Source organism: Equus przewalskii, chromosome 8, assembly GCF_037783145.1.
Source record: "Equus przewalskii isolate Varuska chromosome 8, EquPr2, whole genome shotgun sequence".
NCBI lineage: Eukaryota > Metazoa > Chordata > Mammalia > Perissodactyla > Equidae > Equus > Equus przewalskii.
The window spans coordinates 62,092,882-62,117,564 of record NC_091838.1 but is presented as its reverse complement, the minus strand read 5'-3'; the positions used below and the strand labels follow the sequence as shown (position 1 = coordinate 62,117,564).

General features: G+C 40.0%; 1 protein-coding gene across 3 annotated transcripts in view; it reads right to left on the bottom strand.

Moving 5' to 3' along the window:
* Nucleotides 1–2,375: 2,375 nt before the first annotated feature.
* Nucleotides 2,376–24,683, bottom strand: part of SLC30A8 (solute carrier family 30 member 8) — a 34,638-nt gene continuing 12,330 nt past the window's right edge. Inside the window, exons 4-9 of one of the 3 annotated variants that reach the window (XM_070631923.1) lie at nucleotides 18,596–18,742; nucleotides 14,847–15,000; nucleotides 10,851–11,001; nucleotides 9,091–9,196; nucleotides 4,537–4,671; nucleotides 2,376–3,202 (exon numbers count right to left, since the gene is read on the bottom strand). In XM_070631923.1, coding sequence (XP_070488024.1) covers nucleotides 3,060–3,202; nucleotides 4,537–4,671; nucleotides 9,091–9,196; nucleotides 10,851–11,001; nucleotides 14,847–15,000; nucleotides 18,596–18,742 — 836 coding nt within the window. In that variant the 3' untranslated portion in view covers nucleotides 2,376–3,059. Of the gene's footprint in view, nucleotides 3,206–4,536; nucleotides 4,672–6,833; nucleotides 6,949–9,090; nucleotides 9,197–10,850; nucleotides 11,002–14,846; nucleotides 15,001–18,595; nucleotides 18,743–24,683 lie in introns of those variants that run through there. The other 2 variants (XM_008528340.2, XM_070631924.1) reach the window with 2 other exon arrangements.

Sequence of the window (24,683 nt, the reverse complement as noted above, 5' to 3'; positions counted from 1 at the left end):
GGTCACATTCAAAATGGAACTTATTAAACCTTCCCTAACAGTTGTTCTCCTTGTTAGAGGTAAGGGCTGAAGTTTGGATAGTGTGAGATGGTATTACATGATCAAGGACTCATAATGATAGAATCTTGCCATGCCACTTGCCTCTCTTCCCTGAGGAGAAGAGAAGTAGCCATACAAAGAATAATAGCAGAATACGAATCACAATACCACATCATTAATATCTGAGTCAGAATCCAATAACCCAGTGAAATGTGTCATGATTTAGAACACACTGCTTGGGTTGGAGGCTGAAGTGAGCCTTCCATTTCTTTTAAATCTAAATCTTGAGACCAGCACATTCAATTCTCCTTGTGCAAATAGGCAGTGAGAGGGAGAGACGGATGGCCAGATCTGCAGAGAAGGCTTTCGTCTAACTTCCCCTCTTAGCTCTGTGCTCAGAGGAGTTGGAAAAGAAAAGGAGAGAATTATGCCTGGGCCTGGATCAAGAAGACACACTCTGTCTAAAATTATTTACCAAGGGGGAAAGAAGAGAAAAAAATGAGAGTGCGTATCTCTGGCTGTAAGACACAGTATCCCTGTTCAGGAGTAAAACACAGTCCAAAGAATGACCTAGTCCCAGATAAATCATAATAAATATTTCTGACCCCTTGATGGAGGATCTGAAAGTGAGCAGAAGTGGATCTAGAAGTAAAGCAGCCTTAAGTTACTTCTTATCCTGCTGGCTTCTTGTCAAAAGGCAACCATCCCAAGCTCCAGGTCTCCATGCCCCAATCAACCACCAATCTTCTCTTATAGCCTATAAGTTTGTGTATGTGTGTCTGTTTGGTTGTTAAAACCAGGGGTGGAGAGTTCTAGTAGTAGCTAGTGGGTAGAGCCCTGGGATGCTGCTGAACATCCTATGATGCACAGGACAGCCCTCCACAACAAAGAAGGACCTGGCCCAAAACATCAATAATGCCCAGGTTGAGAAACCCTGGAGAGAACATTTATTGAGCACCCACTTTTTACTACACAAAGAAACTTGTTCTTTACATTCATTACCCCAGGTAATTCTAACAGAAACTCTTTGATGAAAATACAATTCTCATTTTCAGATGAGGAATCTTAAAGCTCAGAGTAATTGAATACCAGCTCAAGGTCACAGATCCGGAGGGAAGCAGAAAGAGATTGAAGCCATGGTTTCTAATTCCCTCTCAAGTTCAATCCTCTACCACAGAGTTCCCTATTTCTGCCATGTCAGTCATGTCTCCCTTTCCTATCCCCATTGTCACTGGAATAACTCGGTTCTCTTGGGCAAGGTCTTTTGGCAGGTCAACCCACAACCATTTCAATTAGTTCAGCTTCCCTCTTTCCTTAGCCAGACTCTTGTGTAGAGATGGTACAATTTTAGTGCTACCTAGGACAGGATACATTACAGAAGCACAGTCAGTTCACTTTCAAACTCAGCAATTTATTCATCGCATTCTTTCGAAGAATGTGGACTCAACTTTTGCATGCACTTCTGAAATAATAGCTAATTGACAATGCAGATAATTTATCAAAAAGAAACAGCCAAAAAGTGTCCAAAAGAGAAAGTGTAGACGGGATTTTGGATAAAATAGATCTGGCTTTCTGTTACTTTCTAACTTGGACTTGCTTATCTCTCCTGCTTCATGTCCTTCATGTATTTGAACTCACCCCTCACTTAGTACCGTCCAGACACAAGGGACCTTCCTCAATTCCTTAAAAGCACGAAATTCTTTCTTCAGGGTGTCCATTACGCTCTTGTTTCTTCTAGAACATGCTTCCTCCTACAATCCATTTGGCTATCACCTATTTTTTTGTTCAGGTTTCAACTTGGATGCCATTTCTTCAGAGAGGCTCTCCCTTGACCTCCCCCAATCTGAATCAGCCTCTCTTCTTTCCTATCACTGCCACTGTTTGCAGTATATCCTTGGTGATATTTATTAATGGAATGCCTGTCTCCCCACAAAAGGGAAAGTGGTCCATGAGGGCAAATGCTGTATCAGCTTGGTTCATCAATGCTCAGCCCATAGCCTGTACTGCAAAATTATTCTTTGAATGAATGAATAATGACATTGGTTAAGTTACTTAACCTCTATGAACCTTATGTCCTTATCTATATAATGATGGTATTAATTCCAACTTCCCAAAGTTATCATTAGAATGAAATGAGGTGATATATCTGAATAGCCCCGTACAATACTTGGCCAATAGTTGGTATTCCATAAATGTTATTCAAGACCTGAGAGTTCTTATCATAATTCTTTGACAAAATTATTTTCCATGTGACCTTGGATAAGAACTCTGCCTCTCTGTACCTCCTCATTTTCTTTTATTATTAGGTCACACCATAAGAAAAGACTTGAAAAGCAGCAATTTCATAATTTTTTATTTATCTAGGCCTTTTATACAGAAAAGTAAAATATCATTCCATAGCTTCAGACATTTTAGAACATAATTTGTAAGCAAGATGGAAAGAGGGCATTTCTACCCCATTTAGTGAATAGTCATGTAGCTAGACAGGGAGTCAAAAGATATTGCCCCAAATAATAATAAAGTTTGGTGGGAAAGTCAAGTTATGATGGGGTATTAGGCCTCCAGATTCTCTTTTACCCCTGACTTGGCTCTTCATAATTTTGCTTCATGTGTTTTAGGAAAATTATGTGATTCTTTTCCTTGCCACCAATTCCTGATAAGACTTTCCTGAGTTTAACTTTACCTACTCATACTCAGGATGTATTATTGAAGGAAGATGAGATTTTTATTGCCTATGGTTACAAACAACTGTTGTTTCAGCCCCAGTCTGGAATAACCTATACACATGCTCCTGACTTTGAACACAGCTACTGATGAGTTGATAACCCAACTGATTGATGAATCTGAGTACATCTTCATTCATGGCAGATGGAGCTAAATAAAGAAGGATAATATGTGCATTGTACTGTATCACGAATGTCTCAAACTTCTTCCTGTTGTTCCTTATTTCTCATGTGGCAGAAACTGCAGAGCAACATGGAGTGGCCTGTCAAACTTTGGAAGCTGACAATGTGACTCAGCTAATCCCGGGGGTCTTCACAGAAAAGGCAGTCAGGGTCCTGGTCGGCTGGAGATTCCATCTGAATGGTGAGTGAGTGCACAATAAAGCTATTGCTGAGGACTTTAGCAATCTCCCTCCGAACGACCTGGCTGTCCTGGCTGGCTGCTGTTGATAAAGAACCACAGTGAGATTGACACTGATTGCACACACACGGGTGACTGCTAAATCTCCAGCATCACTTTGTCTTTGACCTGGTAGGGTGGGACACAGGCAGAGCACTTACAAGGAGCCACGATGCTCTGACAATCAGCTACATTCACACAGACAAAGCAAGGGAAATTCTAGTGCAGCAGTGTACCCCATCACTATGGGAACTCTTCCTGCCCACAGGTCTCTCCGGGGTCTGGTCCTCTTAAGAGCTGAGTATGGAAGGGGAGACAAGCCCTGGAAAAAGCTAAGACAGAGCTATTATTTCTCATACAGTCTTGCTCACCAGTCTCCAGGGATCTCTGGGTTGCAGCCCTTGTATGTAATCAGAATTTATCTCAAGGCTGGTGATAGGAACCAGGAAGCATTTAGCACTCCCCACAGACCTTTCTTAGAGCAGCAACCCTCAGTGCCATCTTTTCTCTTGTCCCAAAAGGAATCAGGAGACTGTAAAGTTCCCTCCATAGTGACCCAATTGTTTACTAGGTTATTCCATTTTCAGTGAAATATTGGTGCAGTGGATGCTGTAAATTCCCTGTAGCCAGATCTGAGACTCTCAGTGAAGATGAGGATGTCTGAGAAAGCACACTCCTCAAATACCTATCATTGGTGTTCCTGTACCCTGCCTCTAGGTAACTTCTTGAGTAATTTTTTAGCAGCCTAATGTATCATCCTTGGCCTGAGCTGTCTCCTGAGGCAGTGAAAGACCTCTCACTCCCCATTCTCCCAGCCGTAGGAGATGTCTTGGACAAAATCAGCTACATGAGAAAGTAGTTTTTAGAATAAACCCAACATCCTAAGAATGATCCCACATGGTTTACAGAATTTCCAAACATCCAGTAAGGGAGCCATTATTGATTCCCACTAGCACATCTTGTTAGAACCTTAAGGATGGTACTATGTCTCCTTCATCTTTCTATCTTCAATGATAGGCAAAGTGTCTTATACAAATGAGATACTCAATGAGGATTTCTTGTTGAATTCATCCCTATTATTTAACAGTAAGTTAAACAGGTAGAGCCAGAGGCCTTGAAGTTTGGGTGACATTTTAGCTCTTTGTTCTACTTTCTACCCTCTGCAGCTGGCCTTAAGGGATGTCATCGGTATCATTGTTGCCATGACAATATCAACAAGGGGGTGTTTTCAAAGGCCCTTGGTGATACAAGACACTTGACAGTTGTTTTGACAGGCAATAGACACTAAAGCCAGCTCTATGAAAAAGAAGGAAATTACTGACTTTACAGGACAAGGACTGAATTTTGTCCCGAGTGTTTACAAAACTCACTGACCTGCAGCAACATGAGCCGAGAGAATCACTTGGTTCATTGTTAGAGACCAAATGTGCAAGCTGTGCACAGACACCACCCCATCCACTGCTAAGATGAGCTCTTTCACACTGTCGTAATTCAGGTTCTTTGGCACACCTGACAAGAGGAAAGAGTTGGGGCTGTTGTTACTCAATTAAATATAGCTCATTAACATGGCTAAATGGGGCCGCAAAGTCCTCACCAAGATATCAACTTGCCCTCCCCTTCTCTGGTTTCTTACTTCAAATGTTTATAAATCAGAGTCACCTGACTGTTTCAAAGTATTTACCATCAATCAAACAAAGGATATTTGAAGAATTTATCGTGTAATAACCAACAACAGTAATCATCCTTCATTTTCAAGGTGTATTATTAAACCAATTGAGCTTTTCCCAATTACCTTTGCATACACTTTGAAAAGCAAAATGAAACAACATGGGGCTTGGAATCAAATAATTCCAGGTTAGCATTCTGACTACAACTATTGTGAATTTACCCAATCATGGAACTTCTCTGATCTTCAGCATATTTGTAGTAAAATAGAAGTCATAAGAATAATATGTAGTTCACAGAGTTCTTTGAGGAACAAATCAGAAAATATCTGCCCTTTGCAAACTGTAGTGCTGTACAAACGTTAGCTATCCAAGAGGTCACTTAGTGAACTGTGTTAATAGGGGATCCTAACATTGTAGTACCATCTTATTATTTGGCTTATAAAATTTCTATTATTTTAGGTACATTAGTTAGAGTTTAATGTTCTAGTCACAGAATGTAATAGTTTGACTGTCATCTTTATTGTTAAAGGAATGGTGTGGAGCACACAGGAAGGTGGAGAGCCTGGCAGCCAATTAGCTATTCTTTGGGGCTGAAAGAACTGAGGAGTCTCTATCCTGGAGAAGAGAAGGCTAAGGGAGGTGGGATCACTCTTTTCCAAACATTGCAAGGGTTGTCATATAGAAGATGGGAGGATGTGAAAGTGTAAGGGTGTTTGCTTTGGCTGGCTACAGAGAGAGAAACCGAGCCAGTGGTTGGTCAGAACCACAGAAGACACGAGTTCAATACAAGATTTTTTTTAAAAAAATCAACTCAACCAGGACAACCATATTAAAGCCATTTGATGCAATAGGTCGATCTCTGTCAACTAAAGATGATGCAAAGAGGATGCTGTAGAAGAGCTCCCTAAGGATGACCACTTTTTAGCCTCTACTTCATTTACATATATTACACAGACACCTGGAGTGTTTGTTAAAAATAAATATGCAACAGCTCCATTCCAATCCTCCTGAAGAAAATTTCTATGGAGGAGGCTCTGAATCTGCATGTTTTCAGAGTGGCACTCAACCTCGGATGCCCATTAGTATCACCAGAGGAGACTTTAGAAATCCTGATGACCAGGATACACCCAAGAAAATTAAATCAGACTCTCTGGGGATAACCCAGAATCGGTATTTTCTTAGCTCATTTGGTGATTCCAACACACAGCCAAGGTTGAGAACCATCATACCTACATTTATGAGCCACTGGGAAGCTCTACCTTGCAGTGGTTCTCAAGCTTGGCTGCATGTTATAAAAACACCAAAGCCAGCCCCCACCCCAGTCAATTAAATCAGAATCTCTGGGTATGGGGCCTGGGCATAAGTACTTTTTAAAAGCTTCCCAGGTGATTGTAATGAATAACTAGTCAAGAACCACTTATTTAAAGAGATAGGGAATCCTTACCCTTCCTTTTTCAGTGTTTAAGAACCTTGCTTTTGGGGATTTACTTCTTGGGGCTAACTTAAAATTGTGTACAGTTTGAGTTTAGTTTAATCCCGCTTCATATTGTTTCATGGAAGATCATCCTGTTCTTTTACCCCATGAGCTGCCCAAAGCTCAGGTTACTAGAATCAAATTAAAAGAGTTCTTGTCTCACATTAGCCATAGAATGTCTATGGAGTCATGGATGCAATTGTTATACTGTGATAATAACAATAACACAACTTTATTGAGAACCTACCACATCTCACAGTTTATGCTAAGCACTTTATTTATAGTGATTATCTTATTCAATAGTTATAAGAATTTTAAGAGTTGTCAGTATTACAATTTCTATTTAACTGGGGGAGAGGAAATTGGGAGTCAGAAAGGTTAGGAGGCATTGCTAAGGCCACACAGATAAGTAGGACGTCAGATTCTAAAGTCCATGTTCTGAGTGTAAACTGTTATGCAAATGCTAAACTCCAGGTATTGCAACCCAAAGTTGACTATTATGCCTAATGTGTCATCTCGGGGGAGTGTCGTCTCTGGGGAATCTCACCTGACCCTTTAAAGACCTGCTGTCATTCACCTAGGGCCCTTGGGATGAAGTCACGATCCCTCTATGCTTATTCTCTCTTGCCTCCTTTAGCTCTTTACCTTTATGGAAAACACAAGCGCACTGTTACTTCTTTTACTTTATGAAATAATGTTGACAAGTAATAGGATGTGCTCCTTCTGGCCCCAATGCTACATCACATCTTTGAAACCTTTTTTTCTGAGGGAGAGCCTGCAAAAATATTAATGTATCCAGGAAAATACCCAAATTAGCGTTTAAAAAATAATTATCTAGGCTAACAGATATATGAAAAATCACTCAATATCGCTTATAATTAAGTAATTGCATATGAAATCAATAAGGTATAATATTTCACCTATCAAATTAGAAAAGAATCACTAGCTTGATAATACCCAGTGATGGTGAGGATGTGAGGAGATGGCTCTTTCATATGCTGTTGGCAGGAAAGAAATTGAGATGGTATCATTGGCAGAAATGGCAATATCTATCAAATTCTAAATGCACATAACTTTTGAAACAGCAATACCACTTCTAGGAATTATTCCACAGATAGATAAGTGCTAAAAATACATATGTACAAGAATGGTAATTACACCATTGTGTATAATGTCCATCAACAAGCAAGTGCATGCATATAGTGGGATACTTTGTAGCTACGAAAAAGAATGGGGTGTATCTATGTATATAATAATATGGAAAGATCTCCAAATGAAAAAAAGCAAGGTGCAAAACAAAAAATATATCAATGTGTAATACCATTTGTTTAAAAAAAGGCATATGCACACCATATATACATGCATATATATTACATGTACATACGTATGTAAGTGCATAGATATTTTTGGAAAGATATATTTCAACTTATTAGTAGGTATTACCCCTGAAGAATGGGACTTAGAATTCAAAGGTGGAGAAATAGGGAGATTTTTTTTCTTATCATTTCATACCTTTCCATATCATTTTAAGATTTTACCAAGTACAAATGTTATTTTATGCTAACCTAATTTAAAAACCTAGTTTAAAAATTAAGCATCTTCCAGATAGGAGTTTACCTGCCAGTTTCAATAATTAGCTACACTCTTCCTTACATAAAAAAAAAGATAATTGCCAGAGAAGAGCTATACTGAGAGACAGAGAAAGTGGAATATGGTCATCTCAAATTGTACACAATTTTCTCTTTTATCCCCCTTTAGGTCACTAAGTTCTATAATAGCAAAAACAGCTGCCACCCAGCACTCAGCCCTTGGGAAAGGAAATGGATGTATCTGTGACTTGACGAACCAAATATTGTCACCTTGAGAACCAGGAAGTGCACTTGTTACTCAGTGATGTTTGACTCCATCTTCTGTTTCACTATTAACACGATCATCTGCCAACAACTGTAGTGCCCACCGAGAACTAAACCCTTAAATGTGTACTTGGCAGTGAATGCTAAAGAAGTGTGAGTTGATCCTGAAGGCAAGGGCACTCTGAGACTGTATCTATCTTCTGTCAAAATGTGCTGGACAGAAAAGAAAAGTTCAGCCAATGTCCGGATATTTTTGATCATCTGAATGTTTGATATAATGAAACCTCTAGTTCTGATTGAATTTTCTAGGTGCCATTCCCAGTGCCCTCATGTAGGAATCCCTTAACTGGGATGACAAGACTAGTCTGGTGTTTCTCAAAGTGTGGCCCTCAGACTAGCAGCATCAGCATCTTGTTAGAAATTCAAGCTCTCAGCCACCCAGCCCTGCTGTCTCAGGAACTATGGGGGTAAGCCCAGCAATCTCTGTCTTATCAGACCCCCCAAGTGATTCCCATGACTCTGAAGTTTGAGAATTGCTGGCTAGTCTAACAAGGGTTTTAGGCAAGTCCTTCCTAGTAGTTCAAATGCTGCCTGAGGAATAGAGTTAGGCAATCTTTCTTAGGTTCTTCCCATATATTGAGAGACAAATTTGTCTTTTTGCAATATCTCCCCCAATGTCTATCTTTAGTGTTTGGATGTATTGTTTTTACTCTGTGCCGTATCATTTAACAGTTGCTGGAGGAAAAACAGAAGTCAATTCTTTTTATTTGTTCCCATATGAATAAAACTCATATTTGTTTTCACAGAAATTCCTTGTAAGTTTATATTTTCCCTGTAATGCAAATTAACAGTGAGCATGCCTTGAGGCCATTCCTTTTTGTGATTATACAGAAAGAAGACATTGATCCTAAAATAATAATAAAATCGCTCCTACCTTCCATGAGTAAGACGGAGAAGTCCTTTAAGACAGTGATGGTGCTGGCCAAAACCAGGATGGAAAAGACAAACGTGCAGATTGGGTCAGCCATTTTATAGTCTGGCTAGAAAATATAGGGGCTTTGGTTAACTGAATTCAGGCCCCCCATGCAGAAAGTCTGATTAATAAAATAAGCAAATCTTCCTGCTTCCTTCCCTCTCTGTTACCCTCTCACCCTCCTGACACTTGACATCCAACTCAAGGAAGACTTCCTGAAGATCCAATCCTCCTTTTAAGCTTTAAACTATCAGTGACTGAAGGGAGACTACAGGACCTGCCCTCCCTGTAATTTAAGAAGTAGAGGGAAAGATATCCTTGAGTATTCTCTCAAGAGGCCTGATTTAACTTCTCTCAAATTACCGGAAGTATGTTATGAAAATATGCACAAATTTGCACAATATGCAATGACTTTTCAGCCTTAATTATGATGAGAAGAAAGGGTATCATCTGCCCAGAGGTGCATATGACCAAGGTATAGCTGGAGCTTGGTTTGGCAGCTTGGGGTTAGTCTATTTCTTTCTCTCCCAAGTATGGTGCATACTGGAGGCAGGCATCTTTCATACAGTCCTAAGAGTAGGAGCCGGAGCCTCATTCTTGCAATCTCTCCCCCTTAGCCCTTAGCCTCAGGTTGAAATACCTGCTGTTCTGCCCTTCATGAAGTTGTGTGCCACTAAATAAGTCTGTGCCCCATTACCTCTAAGAAACTCAGCATCAACCAAACCTTTGTAAGAGTACTCTCAAACTCCCCCAACCTGTATAATTTTAAACTATTTTGTCTTAAACTTACAGCTTTCAGTGAGCATTTGCTCTACCAAATTCATGTATGTCTTTGTAATTTTAATTTACATGTTTTCACTTTTTTGGCAAGAATAAAGAGTTCTTGCTAACTGGACAATCATGATGTGAACAGACAGAGCTAAATGCTATTCTCCTTGGCTACTCCCCCAACACCTCCACCCTGCCCCACCTCTGTTAGTTCTTGCTATTACCAGATAGAGATCTGTAGTGAATACTTGTCTAGGGTCAGAGGTCCATCCAGGATCCATTTCCACTTTCCATTAGAGCCCTGGCTCTTTGGAGAGATGTTACCTCTCCCCCATTGTGAGTGATATGGCAGGACAGTCAATCAGGTACTGTACCCTCCCCAGCCAAGCAGCAGGTATACAACCCAAGCTAGGTCAATTGGACTCCCTTTCCCAGAAATATGAATCTTCAGCAGAGTGACAAGAACAGGGGAAAAACTAGTTGAGTCACATTCATTTCAGCATGGTGCTGGAACAGAAGTTGGATAGTTTCTGAAATCTAGAGACCAAAAGTTGCCTTATTTCTACCTTCATTTCTGTCCAGGACTACATTCAATAAATTTCAGCCAATGAATCTATTTTTTGCTTAAGTGAGCTAGAGCTCTTTTCTGTTGCCTACAACCCAAGAACCCAACGGTATTCAAGGTTCCTTTGCTGTCCATCTTAACCCCATGACAAAAGAAACTACTTCCTGAAAAACTAGCAGCCATACAGTTAACGACATAGCTCTTAGGAATTTGGAAAGTTCAAGGTTTCAGTCTTTGAGTGTTTGTTTGTTTGTTTAATCTTGCAAAGTAGTTTGTGTAGGCAAAGATAGGCTGTCCACCTTTGTTTAAGTTAATATTAGAGGGTCAGCTTCTATACTATCTAATCTATAAAGTTACTATGACAATGAGTAAACGCAAACATACTCACCTTAAAGTAGATAATAAGTGCACTGGTTAGCACACTGATGCTCTGAAATAGATCTCCAAGGGCATGCACAAAAGCCGCTCTGACACTGGCATTAGCTTGCAGTCCCTGGTGATTGTGGCCAGGGTGTCTCTGGTGCAAAATTACACTTAGCCTAAAGGAGAGAATAGTATTCTCAGCACGTGGGAAATTAACCCCTAAAAATCTAGGCAGAATAATGGAGGAGTTGACATTAGCGTGTATTATCCACAGTGGTAAATAGTTGAAATATTAGTGCTCTAAAATGTACTATTTTGGACTAATTTTGAACACAAGTGTATCATAGAATTTTTCACACAATGACAGATGAGAAAGATTCACCTCAGTTTTCTCATCCATCTATCTAATACTACTCTGTTTCACATTAAAACTGGAAAGCATCACTTCTTAGATGAAAGCCAAGAACTTCACAGTGAGCAGGGGAAATGTTTATTGAGGGTCTGCGAAATGTCAGGCAGTGAGCTAGGCTTAAAGCTGAACTTTTGTGGGAAGTTGATTAAGTGCACTGGTTTTAAAGGCAAAAAGCAGCAGAAAGGGATAAAACAAAATAAGAAGCAGTGAATTTCATGAAGGTCGGATTTTTTATTCTTTTATTTTACTTAACTTTGTTAATATCCATGAGAATTTGAAATTTGAATAATTTTCTAATGGCCAATGATGAGAATACTGTGCTTATGTATATGCAGCTATTTATCAAGAGATTCAAATATATAAATGTATCACAAATGTTTATATTTATATATGATATTGCAAAATTTAACATCTTCTATCCAAGTCAAAGTGGTAAGTAGTGTGTACCTGATTCTATTTATCTACAACTTTAAAAGGTATTAGACCAAAGGTAAAATGAGAACCTTTTTACTGATGGCCACAAGGAGTATTTTGCCTAGAAACTCTTTCTGAACATTTTGGAGCAAAGCTTTAAAAAAAACCATTGTTTACTATCATGCACCCCAGTCTATTTGCAGGTAAATTGTCTGTTAAATCTCATCCATCTCTACAAAGTGGAATTACTGCTACCCAATAAGATTTGATCATTGCACAATGTTAAGTTTTCAGATTGTCAGTGTTTGGGCAGAAATTCACCCTCAATTAGGAGTTCCATTTAAGGTTGTTCAGAAAGCCTGATATAGCTGTCAGTTAATAGGCTCTCTTTTTAGATCTGCCATGTGTGCTCATCACATTGTCATGCATTCTTTTACTCATTTTATTAAAAAAACTTAGTTAGGGATTCTCGTATGTCAGGCACAGTTAATGGGCATAAAGGTGAGTGAAAGCAGACATGGTTCCTCCCTAGTGTTGCTTTAAGGGTGATGGAGATGGAAAAGATTTTTAAAAGACAAACATAAATGGAAAATTCTAATTATAATAAGTCTACTAACAACGGGTGCTATGGATAGTACAACAGAGGAGTCTGATTTAGTTACACAGACAAAGACATTGAGCCCGATTTGAAAAGTTATGTTAGAGTTAAATAGACTAGAAAGGGACAGAATGTTTCAAGCAGAGAAACCTTAGCATGCAACAGCCTTAAGTCTCTGTCAATAATCTTCATCCCAGAATGCCTTTGCAACTTCTATTAGAACTTTCTGCCCTGATTTTGGGTCCCCAAGGAATAGATTTATTCCTAAATTACAGTTCTGATGTCTCTGTTTTCAGATAACACAGCATCTAACAGCACTTGAAAACTGTAATCCCAGTTCTGGGAGAAAACATTAGTGTCACTAAGGATTTTTATCCATAAATAACTACCTACTTGTACTGGGAAGTCGATGCTTTTCAATTCCCTTGTCTTTCTAAGTAAGAAAAGCACCTGAAATGTTAAGGTCAAAGTTGAAAAGCAGTTGCAGTAAAAAGAAAATTTGGCTGGTATCTATTTGGAAAGTCAAACTCGATCATTGAGGTCCCAGATTTATGTGGCAGTTAGCTAGGTATATCCTTCATCTTCATGTAGCATCGACACAACTATGTGACATATGACTCTCGAGAAAGTATTAATATTTTTATTCTTCTTGCTGCCTTGTGGACATATTGTTCTCCTTACACAAAGATGATGTTATTGACCCCCAGTAAGCAGGACATGTGTGCTGGCTTATTTGTCTCCAGTGGTGACAGATTTGCATCGATCTCCCCACACTTTTTCTCCCAGTGCCAATGTGAAACACACTTTCAAGTTAACTGGGTGGAAATAAGGATCTAGTCAGTGACAGCAGATCAAATACCACTCCTAACTGTTTAGCTCAGACATTTGGAACAAAAGTTTGCAAACTAAGAGGTGAGGAACTGAGGCAGGCACGAGGTAAAGGCATTGGAGTGAACTGAGGAGCTTTTTCAAAGTGTCCATGCTCAGATTTTCCTCCACTTCCCTTGTGCCCTCTCTTAAAAACCACTGTTCAAAGTTCTGTCTCTGTCTTCTTCACTTTCATGTATAAACCTACCTCCTAGCATGTATCACATTACATTGCAAGACAGATAGAGGACAGATAGTGCATGAGTTTCCTATTGCTGCTGCAACAAACTACCACAGAGCCTCTGTGGCTTAGAATGCCATAAACTTACTATCTTACAGTTCCGGAGGTCAGAAGTCTAAAATGGATCTGCAGGACTGCATTCCTTCTGCAGGCTCTAGGGCAGAATTCATTTTCTTACCTTTTCCAGCTTCTAGAGGTCACTCACATTCTTTGGCTCCAGGCCCCTTCCACCATCTTCAAAGCCAGCGTTGCAGCATCTTCTCTCCTCTCTGACCTCATGCCTCCCTCTTATAAGGACATTTGTGGTTACATTGGACCTGTCTAGATAATCCAGGATAATCTCCCCATCTCAAGATCTTTGCAAAATCTTAATCACATTTGCAAAAATCTTTGTACTATGAGAGCTAACATATTCAAAAGTTCCAAGGATTAGAATGTGGAAATCTTTGAGGGGCCATTGTTCTGTCACCCACTGTTGATGAATGGATAGATGGCTAGATAGATAGACAGACAGATAGATAGATAGATAGATGATAGAGTTTTAAGTAAGGTTGTCCAGAATCACACTATCAAATGAGAAGGCATGAATTGACTCGAAAGGATCAAAGCTCTGGCCTCAAAACCCCATTGTCATGAGTTAATCAAGTAGTTTATTTTGGAAAGAGTAGATCAATATGAAAATGATCACATATCCAATAGGACATGATCACATGTCCTATAAGAATGATTCAAGACTGCCTGGATAAGGAAATGGGCCTACAGGTGGAAACCAGAGAGAGAATTTAGCTAACACAGCTTACAGAAGAATTTTTATACAGTCACAATGATGCAAAGATAAGATAGGCTGCTTTTAAGAGAAATAAATTCCCTCTTATTGGTTCTGTTAAAATGTGTGAAACTAATGACCATTTATGGGAATGCTGCAAAAGAGAATTCAAAAGTAGAAAGGGGACTGAAAGAAATAAAATTTAAGATCCTTTCTAACCCAGCTCTCCGGGAACCCGTAATGTGTTCACATAACAAAAAATGAACAAGAGTAAGTGACATGTCCTATGGAACCATCAATATGCATGAGAGTAGAATGTCTAAGAGCTCGATTCTGGATCTGGTGGGTCTAAATTCAAATCCTGGTTCTGTACTACCTCACTGGCAATTTATTTAACCTCACTGAGCTTCAGTTTCCTAATCTGTAAAGCAAGGGTGTTGTGATCATTGAGCTTGATAATGTAGATCAGAAGATCTTAGCAGAGTCTCTGGCATATAGGAAGCATTCAAAATGGTAGCTGTTAGAAGCTGGTATTAAAACAATCTTTAACTTAAACTAGCACAACCAGCCTTATTTTCAGTCTTAGAGCCATTTGGGCACTCGGTCAGGTCTCTACCATCCTCAAAAGTGGAGGAATTAAACAAAAACAAAAATGAAAACCACAAATCTATGTCCAGACTAAGTTAAAGACAAGCTTCATGGGCAATGCGTAGGGTGACTTACATAATGTTGGCTGCCACTGCACAACCTGACACGATGATCATCATGGTGGCCTGGATCTGGTAATTGGGGTACAGCAGGCGCTCAAATGCCAGGTACACCAACACACCAGTCACCACCCAGATGCATAGGATGGACAGCAGGGCACCAAGGATCTCTGGGGATTCAAACAAACAGATACTCATATACAAAGAATTTGTGCATCACCTTAACCTCCCCAAGAGTCATAAGACATTAATATTTTCTCCCGCCCCAAAAAAGTGGCTTTAAACTAGTTCACTCAGTGATTCACAAAGCAAGAGTGTGGATAGATTTTAACACTAAGATGAGGCACTTTAATGCTGCATTCAGAAAACACCAGTGTCTGACTTCATTCTGCTCCATGTTACTAAGTAATTTCCAGCAAATTTTTAAAGCATATTAATTGCTGCCTGCCCTTGCTATTTTCCTCGGGGATTTTAATTTAAATGGGTGCTAAAATGATTGAAACTTATTAGGCTATGAAGTAATGAGACACAAAGAGTAAAATGTGTTTAGAAACTCTTAAGTTCGCCATAAAATATTTACAACTTGCCAGTGCCAGTCCCTTCTGTGGAATAAATAGTAAAAAGGAAGGCTTCGGAGGGTACTTGATGAAAATGAGTTCCATTTGCCAACTCAACATGTTACAAACACAGAGGCAAGCTCAGAGGTGTATCAACACTCTTAACTGAATTTTAAGAACAACAATAAGGAAAAGAAGGATCAGGATGGAGACATTTACATTAATATTTAAAGATAAGTCAGGGTTCCATCTGCTGCTGAGTTAAGTACATTTGCTCACTTAGGAATTCCTTAATGCCTCACCTTGACCTTGAACTCAACCTTGTAGATAGGTTCTAAAAGCCTCCAAGGGTCTAGAAACATTCTCTGAGTCAGTGGTTAGGCACATTCCATAATTCTGACTTTCCCCCTTTAAGCAGAGCAATATAACATTGTTTCCTAGTGTGGGACAATTGTTTCCCAGACTCCAGTCATTTATGCACAACTTTCATGATTTTTTCCATATCTCCATGCTACGTCTCTTACTAGTCACTTATACTTTCTTTAAGTAAATTCATTTTTTATGCTTAGCTTCTTCCTAAACAAAGCTCTCCATGAAATTACATGTTTGATGTGCTAGTTGATTTTCTAATGCACCCTAGGACATGTAATTATTGTTCATGTGACACTTAAAATCCTCTGTCTCACTACCAGTGGAACATTTCTCACACTATAGGAAATGCTGGTGCAGATGTTTAGGGCATGAGGTCAAGATTCAGACATATATGATCTGCCAGTGACTGGCTGTGTGACTTTAGACAAATAACCTATTTGAGCCTGAGTTTCCTTGTCTATATAGTGAGTTTAATAATAGCATATAATTTCTAACAAGTGGGCGTATTTTATGAGTTGAGTTGTGTCCCCTAAAATTCATATGTGGAAGTCCAAACCTTTAATACCTCAGATTATGACCTTATCTGGAAATAGGGTTGTTGTGGATGTAATTAGTTAAGTTAAAATCAGGTCATACAAGAGTAGGATAGACCTATAATCCAACGTGGCTGATGCCCTTATTTAAAGCGGAAATTTGAACACAGACATGCACACTGGGAGAATGCCATGTGAAAATGAAAGCAGAAAGCTATAAACCAAGGAATGCTAAAGATTGTCAGCAAATCACCAGTTGCTAAGAGAGAGGCATGGAACAGATTTTCCCCTCACAGAACTCTAAAGGAACCAAAGAAACCAACCCTGATAACTCTTGATCTTGGACTTCTATCTTCTGGAACTGTGAAAAAATAAATTTCTCTTGTTTAAGCCACCAAGTCTGTAGTACTTTGATCTGGCAGCCCTAGGAAACTAATACAATATAGAGCAAACACTCAAGAAGTATTTATTATTTTATTAGTCTAGCCAGGCTTTTTAAAAACCCCTTTGCAGAAATTTATGAAAACCAGGCTCAAGGGTTTCTGGTTAGCCAGAAATGGAGCTTGGGTTTGTAGAAGTCAGCTAGGGTGGTTCCTACCCACGAGAGTCTAAATCAGGGTATGGAAGTAGAGTATGACATGACAAAGCCCAAATGCCATTCCAAAAGTCAGGAGTAGGATCAAACATAGGACTAAACAAAGAGTCAAGAATTTTAAAGTAGCTAGTTAGGGAAGGAAACACATTAGGAACCATCAACAGGTGCTACAATTATCACTAAGAAAACTGTTAGAATAGCAGGGTCATCGGGCTGATCACCAGTCTGTGGTTATGCTAGTTCACCTGTATGTCTATAGTGGTGCTGCCTAATGTGGTAACCACCAATCATATGTGGTTATTTAAATTAAATAGAATTAAAAATCCAGTTTTTCAATAGCACTAGCCACATTTAAAGTGCTCCATAGTCACATTATACTCTATATTATAGAACATTTCCCTCAAAGCTGAGAATTCTATTGCACAACACTAGTCTTCCAGAGTGTCAATGCTCATGGACTTCCATGGCCAGGATGAGAAAGTACAAGCAGTGATCTAAATTCTGAGTCCACTCTACCTTTACAAAACAGCTTTGATGAATGGTAGCAGAAAGGGTACAGCAATAAAAACGTATACAGACCAATGACGGGTGCTCAGCCAAAGGTACATATTTTCCAAGTACAGCTCTGTTCAGGGACTGAAAAAGCATCCTCAGATTACATTGTCACAAACTCTCTTTATTGCCTCATCTTTCTCTGAATGTTAAAGGAAAGGCAATTCAAAACACTTGTGATGATAAATTGCTGGGTACGAAATTAGAACTTCCTATCATTCTACACTTGAAAAACCACAGTCCACAATTGTCAGTCTACGAATCGTTTCTGTGTCTAGTGGCACCTTTCGGTGAAGGCTGGCCATGTTAGCATGTTGACCACACGTGCTCTGCCCTCAGATCTCCTTCACATTGATTTTCTCAACCAGTGTGCAAATACAGAATTGTGACTATTTATTCACATGATTTGCACAAAACATTCAGCCAGAAGCTCTTCCAGTTGATATAAGGAATAACACAGACGAGGAGAAGTGGAGAGGCAATGCGTATGTTGGGGAGAAGAGTGGATTGTAAAAAAAAGTAAAAATTTACCAGATAATAAACCCTCATCATGACCTGGGCCACTTCCTAGAGAGGAACAAGCAATTACTCAGAGGAAGAACCATTTCTAAGAAAGCAAGACAAGTCATATTTCATTCCCTCCTCTACCTCCTCCTCCTCCTTCTTCTATTTTTGTTGTTACTGTTGATGATTGAATGAGCAAGATGTTCAGCTGAGCCATTCACTGAAAGCCCATGTTCTATTGCCAACTCCCCTATGAGAAGTTGTTCAGTTTCTCCAACTCTCATGGGCTGTCTGTGCCCTACTTTGCCAAATGGTACAAGCTTTACCCCATCCTCTCTCCAAGATGCAGAGTGATGTAATGAATAATATCATGGCTCTTACCACACACTGACATCCTTGGGCTGGCGTGATTGCTAAAGTGATACCTGTGTTCCTGTTGTCCCATCGGAGTAGAGGTAGCACCTTTAATCTGGCTGTTAACTGAATTAACATTGAGAACACACATTCTCATATACACATCTATTTTACTCAGTGTGCCACAGATGTGCCTCTAAGGGATTTTCGAACAAGGCTTTTCTTTGTCCCTTCCATTTTTATCTTTGGTTTGACTCTGCAGCACTGCTCTGTGTCAATGCTCGATGGTGTACTGTACCTGCTCGATGCCATCCAAATGTTAGCCGCTTGGAGGGGGGCTTCGATGACAACCACAAGGAGAAGAGACTTAGCAGGAAACTGGTCAGATCAATTAAGAGGTGGGCAGCGTCTGTGATGACAGCAAGACTCCCAGCAATGTGCCCACCTAGGGGTTGCAGAATATTACACAGTGTTAGGGCCCCGGAGGGCAAGGAGATTCATATGCATACTAATCATAGTTGGTGAAAATGCCACAGACTCACAGAACTTTAGAAGAGATAGGGTCTGTATGTTGACTTAATCCAACTCTTCTTCCCAATATGACAAGTAAAGAAACTGAGACCCAGAGAGTGGGGGGGATTTGAACATGTTGAAATGAATTTCAAGGGGGAGGCCATTCATAGGGGGGCGAAGGTACAGAGACTGGAAAGTGTGGGGCACATTTAGAGAACATCTCATTTAGACCAGGGCATAAGGATTCAAAAGAGGAATACAAAAGGATGCAGCTGGAGAGGTGTAGGCCAGATTCAAAGAGTCTCACACTCGTCCAGACTGAGGACCTGGACTTTTGTCTGTAGTCTAGATACCACAATCTGGCCCAGTGATGTGTTTTTATTTGACTTGTAATTTTACCATAGTATTTACCACTTCCTTCTGCTCTACCCGTTTATATTATCCACCTGAGTTCGAGACCCCTGTTATGAATAGTGGTGAGCCATTAGGAGAAGGGGCAGGCACTCTCCAGTGGGGTTCTTGAGCGCAACAGCAATCCAATAAAGCCTGAAAGAGAACCCAAGCCATGGCTCCATCGGATGTCCACCCTCTACTTCCCTCTTCTTATCATTTGAGGAAAGACCTCCAGCCTCCAAAATAGAAGTCAAGGGAAAAACCTTATCTTTTCCTTCCCAAACAGGGCTTGTAGTTTGAAAGCAATAACCTCTGTTGCTCTTACTACAGCTTCCCAGCAAAGAGCTTTTGCTGACTGATTAGTGCTCCCAGCAGCTGTTTATTGCCTTGTGTACTACAAAGTGATGGAGACTGTCAGTCATCAGCCCCTCCATCATTAGACTCACCTTGTCTCAGCTAATGATTTAAAAAAATTACATATATGGCTCCTAATTGCAATAATCCCCACAGACTGCTGGCTCTAGCTGTAGTTAATAACTGGTTTGTCAAGTTTAATGGTCTGAAGCAAAGTAGTCTTCAAGCTTGTTACTGAGCTGTCAGTACAAAAATCAGAATGATTCATTAGCCAAAAAGCAACATTTTGCTAACAAATCAGCTGTCCTTCCAATTATCCTCCAATGTTGCTCTATGTGCCAAACTTGGGCCTGATAATAAAACTGTGTTAATAATGCATTATTTCTTGCCTAGAGAATTGACTACATGCAGATAAGCAGCATGCCACAGTCTCAGCAATGAGCGAGGGCGATGATTCTATGTGCTGGGCTAAAATTGTAGCCTACATCAAGGAAACGAAGTCGTCTAGGGTTTCTTCAACAAGCTCAGCTGAGTCAGGAGGCAACTGAGGAAGGAAAAGGGCTTGCTTTGGAAGAAGCGTCTTAATATGGAGGCCCAGGTAACTGAGAACAATTTTGCAACCTCAGAGGTACTTATAGGAACAATCCAGAAAACTGTGGGCAATCATGCTAAATCCTATGGAGCAAGTTGTTTGCAAGAGGTAGTTTGTCACTGAACCTGCATTTGCTTCTGAAAGCATGAGGTATTATTGACAATTAATTCAATCGTCCAGCCGGTATTTATTGAGCCCTTACTGTGCACAGTACAGGGATAGGGCATACACAGATAAACAAAGTTAAACAATTCACCGTCCCTGTCTTTAATGATATCACTGTCTATCACTCACTGTCCTGAGACACGCGTAAATGGACTAGGGGATCAGAAAGCCACTCTCACTGGGACCACTGAACAGCTTTTCACAGGAGAGAGGGGTAAGAATTAGCTAGAGGAGAAGGGTTTTTCAGGAAGAGACAAAAGCAGGAACAAAAACAGAGAGAAAAGAAAGAACGTGGCACCTTGTGGAAAAGCAAGAAATATGGCGTGTTGGAGGAATAATGAGAAATGAGACTGGAAAGGTGGGTTGGGGACCCTTGTGAGGGATATTATGTGTCATGCCGAAGAATTTGAATGTTATCCTTTGGCTTAAAGGGATCAACTTACGGTTTTGAGGCAAGGCTCTCACATGTTCAGATCAATATTTAAGAGAGAGATCTTTGCCAGAAATATGGAGGCTGACTTGGAGGGAGGAGAAGCTGGAAGTTAAGGCACAATAGTAATAACCAGAGGAAATTATGATAAACCTGTGAAGGAGGCTGTAGCAGTTGTATTTCTGGATTACTTGGCAAGATGTAGAAAGCAATGCACTTATAACAAGATAGGAGAGGAACTAAGGACAAAGTCCTGGAAACAGACTCTTCTTAGGGCCTGTGGGGTGAAGATAACCGTAGGAAAGCAGGGGAGCCATTCGTCCTGGATCTTGTATTCACCTCAGATTTAGAGAGTTGGTGTTAAGTGCACATGAGGTTTTCCATAGAGAATAGGACATACTGACAGGATTGAAAGAAGTAAATGTTCATCTCACAACATTAGCCTTGTGTCCCCTTAGTGGACCACACCACCTGTCTTTGGAATAGCATTATTATACTCTACACCATATTACATCAAAAACTCATGGAGTTATTATTGAACAAATATTTAAAATACACCCCAATTTGCATAGGCATGTTTTGACATTTCTTAAATTTTTAATTCCAGTAACTTCAAAAAATATGAGTAGCCTAAGCCACTGAGACACCCTGGCTCTGGCACAAAGTCAGTTCCCTTATCAATAAAGCTTGTGGTTATCACACTACCCAGCTATAGCTTTCTCTTACTAAGAGAGATTTAAAAAAAAAAAAAATCCTGTCTGCCCCCAAGAGGGAGCTGCTCCCAGCTCTATATTCCTGTCTATCAATCTGGTGTTTTCTCCATCCTTGCTTGACTCTAAAGGGTCTTGCTTCAAGATGCCTTTCTCTGACCACTCTCTATTTCTTCCAGTAATGTTCATACTTGAGCTTATTCTTCTGAGTGTATGTCTATCTTTTTTTGGTGGGGAAGAGTTACCCTGTTGCCAATTTTCCTCTTTTTTTTTTTTTTTTTGGATTACCCTGAGCTAACATCTGTGCCAATCTTCCTCCACTTTGTACGTGGGATGCCTCCACAGCATGGCTGATGAGTGGAGTAGGTCCGTGCCCAGGATCTGAACCCACGAACCTGGCCACTGAAGGGGAGCACATGGAACTTTACCCACTTGGCCACAGGGCCAGCCCCTATGTCTATCTTTTTAAATAGAGATACATGTTTACATCTACAATGTAACTCCTCCTTATGAACTTTCTATGATTAGGAATTTCCACAAGAAATCAGACAGAGTCCCAATTCACCAGGTTCAAAGGCCCATTAACAACGGAAGGATTGAAACTTATAGCTTTCTTTAATTTCTTCCTCCAATCTGCTCTGCCTCCTATGTCCAGTTATCTCACTAAACACAACTCTATATCCTGATTCTTCCCTATTCTAAATGTCAACTACTCCCCAAGGCCCACAAAATGAATCCAGATTCCTCAGTCAGGCCTCATGGTCCTTCTTGACCCCCAGCTACCATTCTAGGTAATTGTCTACCATTCCACCAACCGTGTTTTACCCTACACCGCTGCCTTAGATAGGTTCCTTCAGTTGTAAGTCATAAATGCCTGGCTCAAACTAGCTTACACAACAACAAAATGAAAATCTATCGGCTCAAATAACTGAGAACAATTCTGGATAGGATTGGGTCAGCTGCAGCTTAATCCAAAGGTTCAAAAAATTTTGTTGGTGCTCTGCTCTGTCTCCAACTATGGCTATTTAATGTCCTACTGAAGACAGACCTCCTCTCCCTCAGGAAGAAAGGTGGGCCTGTGGAAGCTCCAGGTTTATATCATTTCAGCATAGCATTTTAGAGGAAAGAGAGCTTTTTTCCAGCCTCCTTATATAGAGACCCAGAGACTCTGATTAATCAAGCTTGGCATCTCATACCCAGCCTTGTGCCAGGAGGACCAGAACAGCAATCAACACAATGAGTATGAGAAAGCTTACTGAACAGGCAGTACCAATCCACTACAAACAGTGGCACCCAAATGTGGCTACACATGAGAGTCACTTGAACTGCTTTCTAAGAACACAAATTTCCTGTCCTGATGCAGACCTACCCAGTCAAAATCTTTCAAAGTCTTTTCCAGGTGCATCAGGTACTTCTCATTCAGGCCCCTCCACCTGAAAAGCCCTTCTCATCTCCCTTTTAGCTGCCTCTCAATTCCTAACCATCCTTCAAGGCCTTGCTCAAATCCCACATCCTGCAGGAGGACCTCCCAGATTCCCAAAAGTGATCTGAGAATCATAATTACTTTCTCCTCCATGGTAAAAAAAAAAAAAAAAAAAAAAGGCTTTGGGGAGCTATGGGTTGGGGTTGCAATTGATGGCCAGGGTTTTGGTGAGTGAGTGTGGGGAATGAAGAGAGGGCTTCTCCACTCAAACAAAAAAGCAGAAGCAAAAGCCTCAGAGACTTTAGGTAGAGTGATTATTTTGTGTAGAATGAATAAATAGCTGAAACAGAAGAGTCTTTCAGGAAAGTAGTAAAAGAAAAAGGTTGATAATCAGTTTGGCAGTCAGATGGTGGAATGAGTTGAAAGCCAAAGTAAGAATTTTTCATTTTGTCCAGGATGCCAGAGCTTTCCAATATAGTGGTGTTTTTTCACTTGGAGCAACCAAGTGGGGCCTGGCACAGAGGAGCGCCTGAAGCAGCCTCTTCCTGCTACCAGCACCCTTGTCAGTTTTCCCCAGTACTCAGTAGAATTTCCTATGTTTGCCGTGATGGGGACAAGGTGGTGAAGCACTGAACCAGGCAAAGGGGAGCCATTGAAGAATTTTGAAGACAGAATTAACATGATGAGAGTAAAGTTTTAGGACAATCAGCTCAAAATCAGTACAGCTCTAATTCCAAATGATTGTCTGTCAGTGTCCATTTAACTCCTTTACTGACAACATCTCTTTCTTCTGACTCTAAACTAAAGTCCATTTAGAAATCATAGACTAATTATTAGGAATGAGAGCGAAAGGAGAAGATTGATTGCTCACTCCAACTGAATAGCTCCCCATTTTACCTCTAAAAATATAAGTCATTTTAAAAGCAAAATAACAGGGCATGAGGAAAGGTACCAGGAGAAAAGTGAGTTTTGTGAATAGGGAGACCATCTCTTTTCTAACTATTGATTAGACATCCGCTGGAGAGAAGATGCCGTATATTCTCAACATCCACATGGACTCAGGGAAAAGCAGAGGAAGAAAATCTTGGAGGAAATAAGCCAGTTTATACATCTTCCCAAGCTGTGTTTGTATGGGGTGGTTCCAGTACTTTATTTGGAAAGCTATGAATTTCCAGAACATCACCTTTTCAAATCATGTTTCAAATGGATTCTGTTTTTTTTTAGATAGTCTATTTTGTTGATCTCTTATATGAGGAATTGCATATTGTCCACAATCTTATGAATTTCAATAATAAAAAAGAATACCCCTCTAGCATAGATGTCAATGGATTTCCAAAGGTAGTTTTCCAGATTGAAACTGCTAAAAGTAAATTCTTTGCAACTTCATCAAGTTATTAAGTCAGTTCATTCAAAAGGCTTACCCTGGCTCTAGCAATTATGTGGTATCAATTATTTTCATAAACTTTGACTGAAATGTTATTTACCAACCCTGGGTTTGTCTTGTACTGGATGAGTCTAAGTTCTTTTCCAGTTTTCAAAAGCTGTAGAAGTCTGAGTATATAGGTTATAAGATTCTATAGTTTGAAGAAACCAATTAATTCTGATTGCTTGCTATTATAGTGCAAAAAGATAGCTTAGCTGATTCTATTTTCCTACAATCTCAGACTATGATTAATTTAGGCCTCTTTTTGGGTACTAGAGAGAATGAAGCTAAAATATTGGTGACAGAGTGTAGCAGGTAATAGTGGTAACAGAGCGGTTGTACTTTATGGTACTATATGCCAGATAGCTTGTAATATGCTTTTT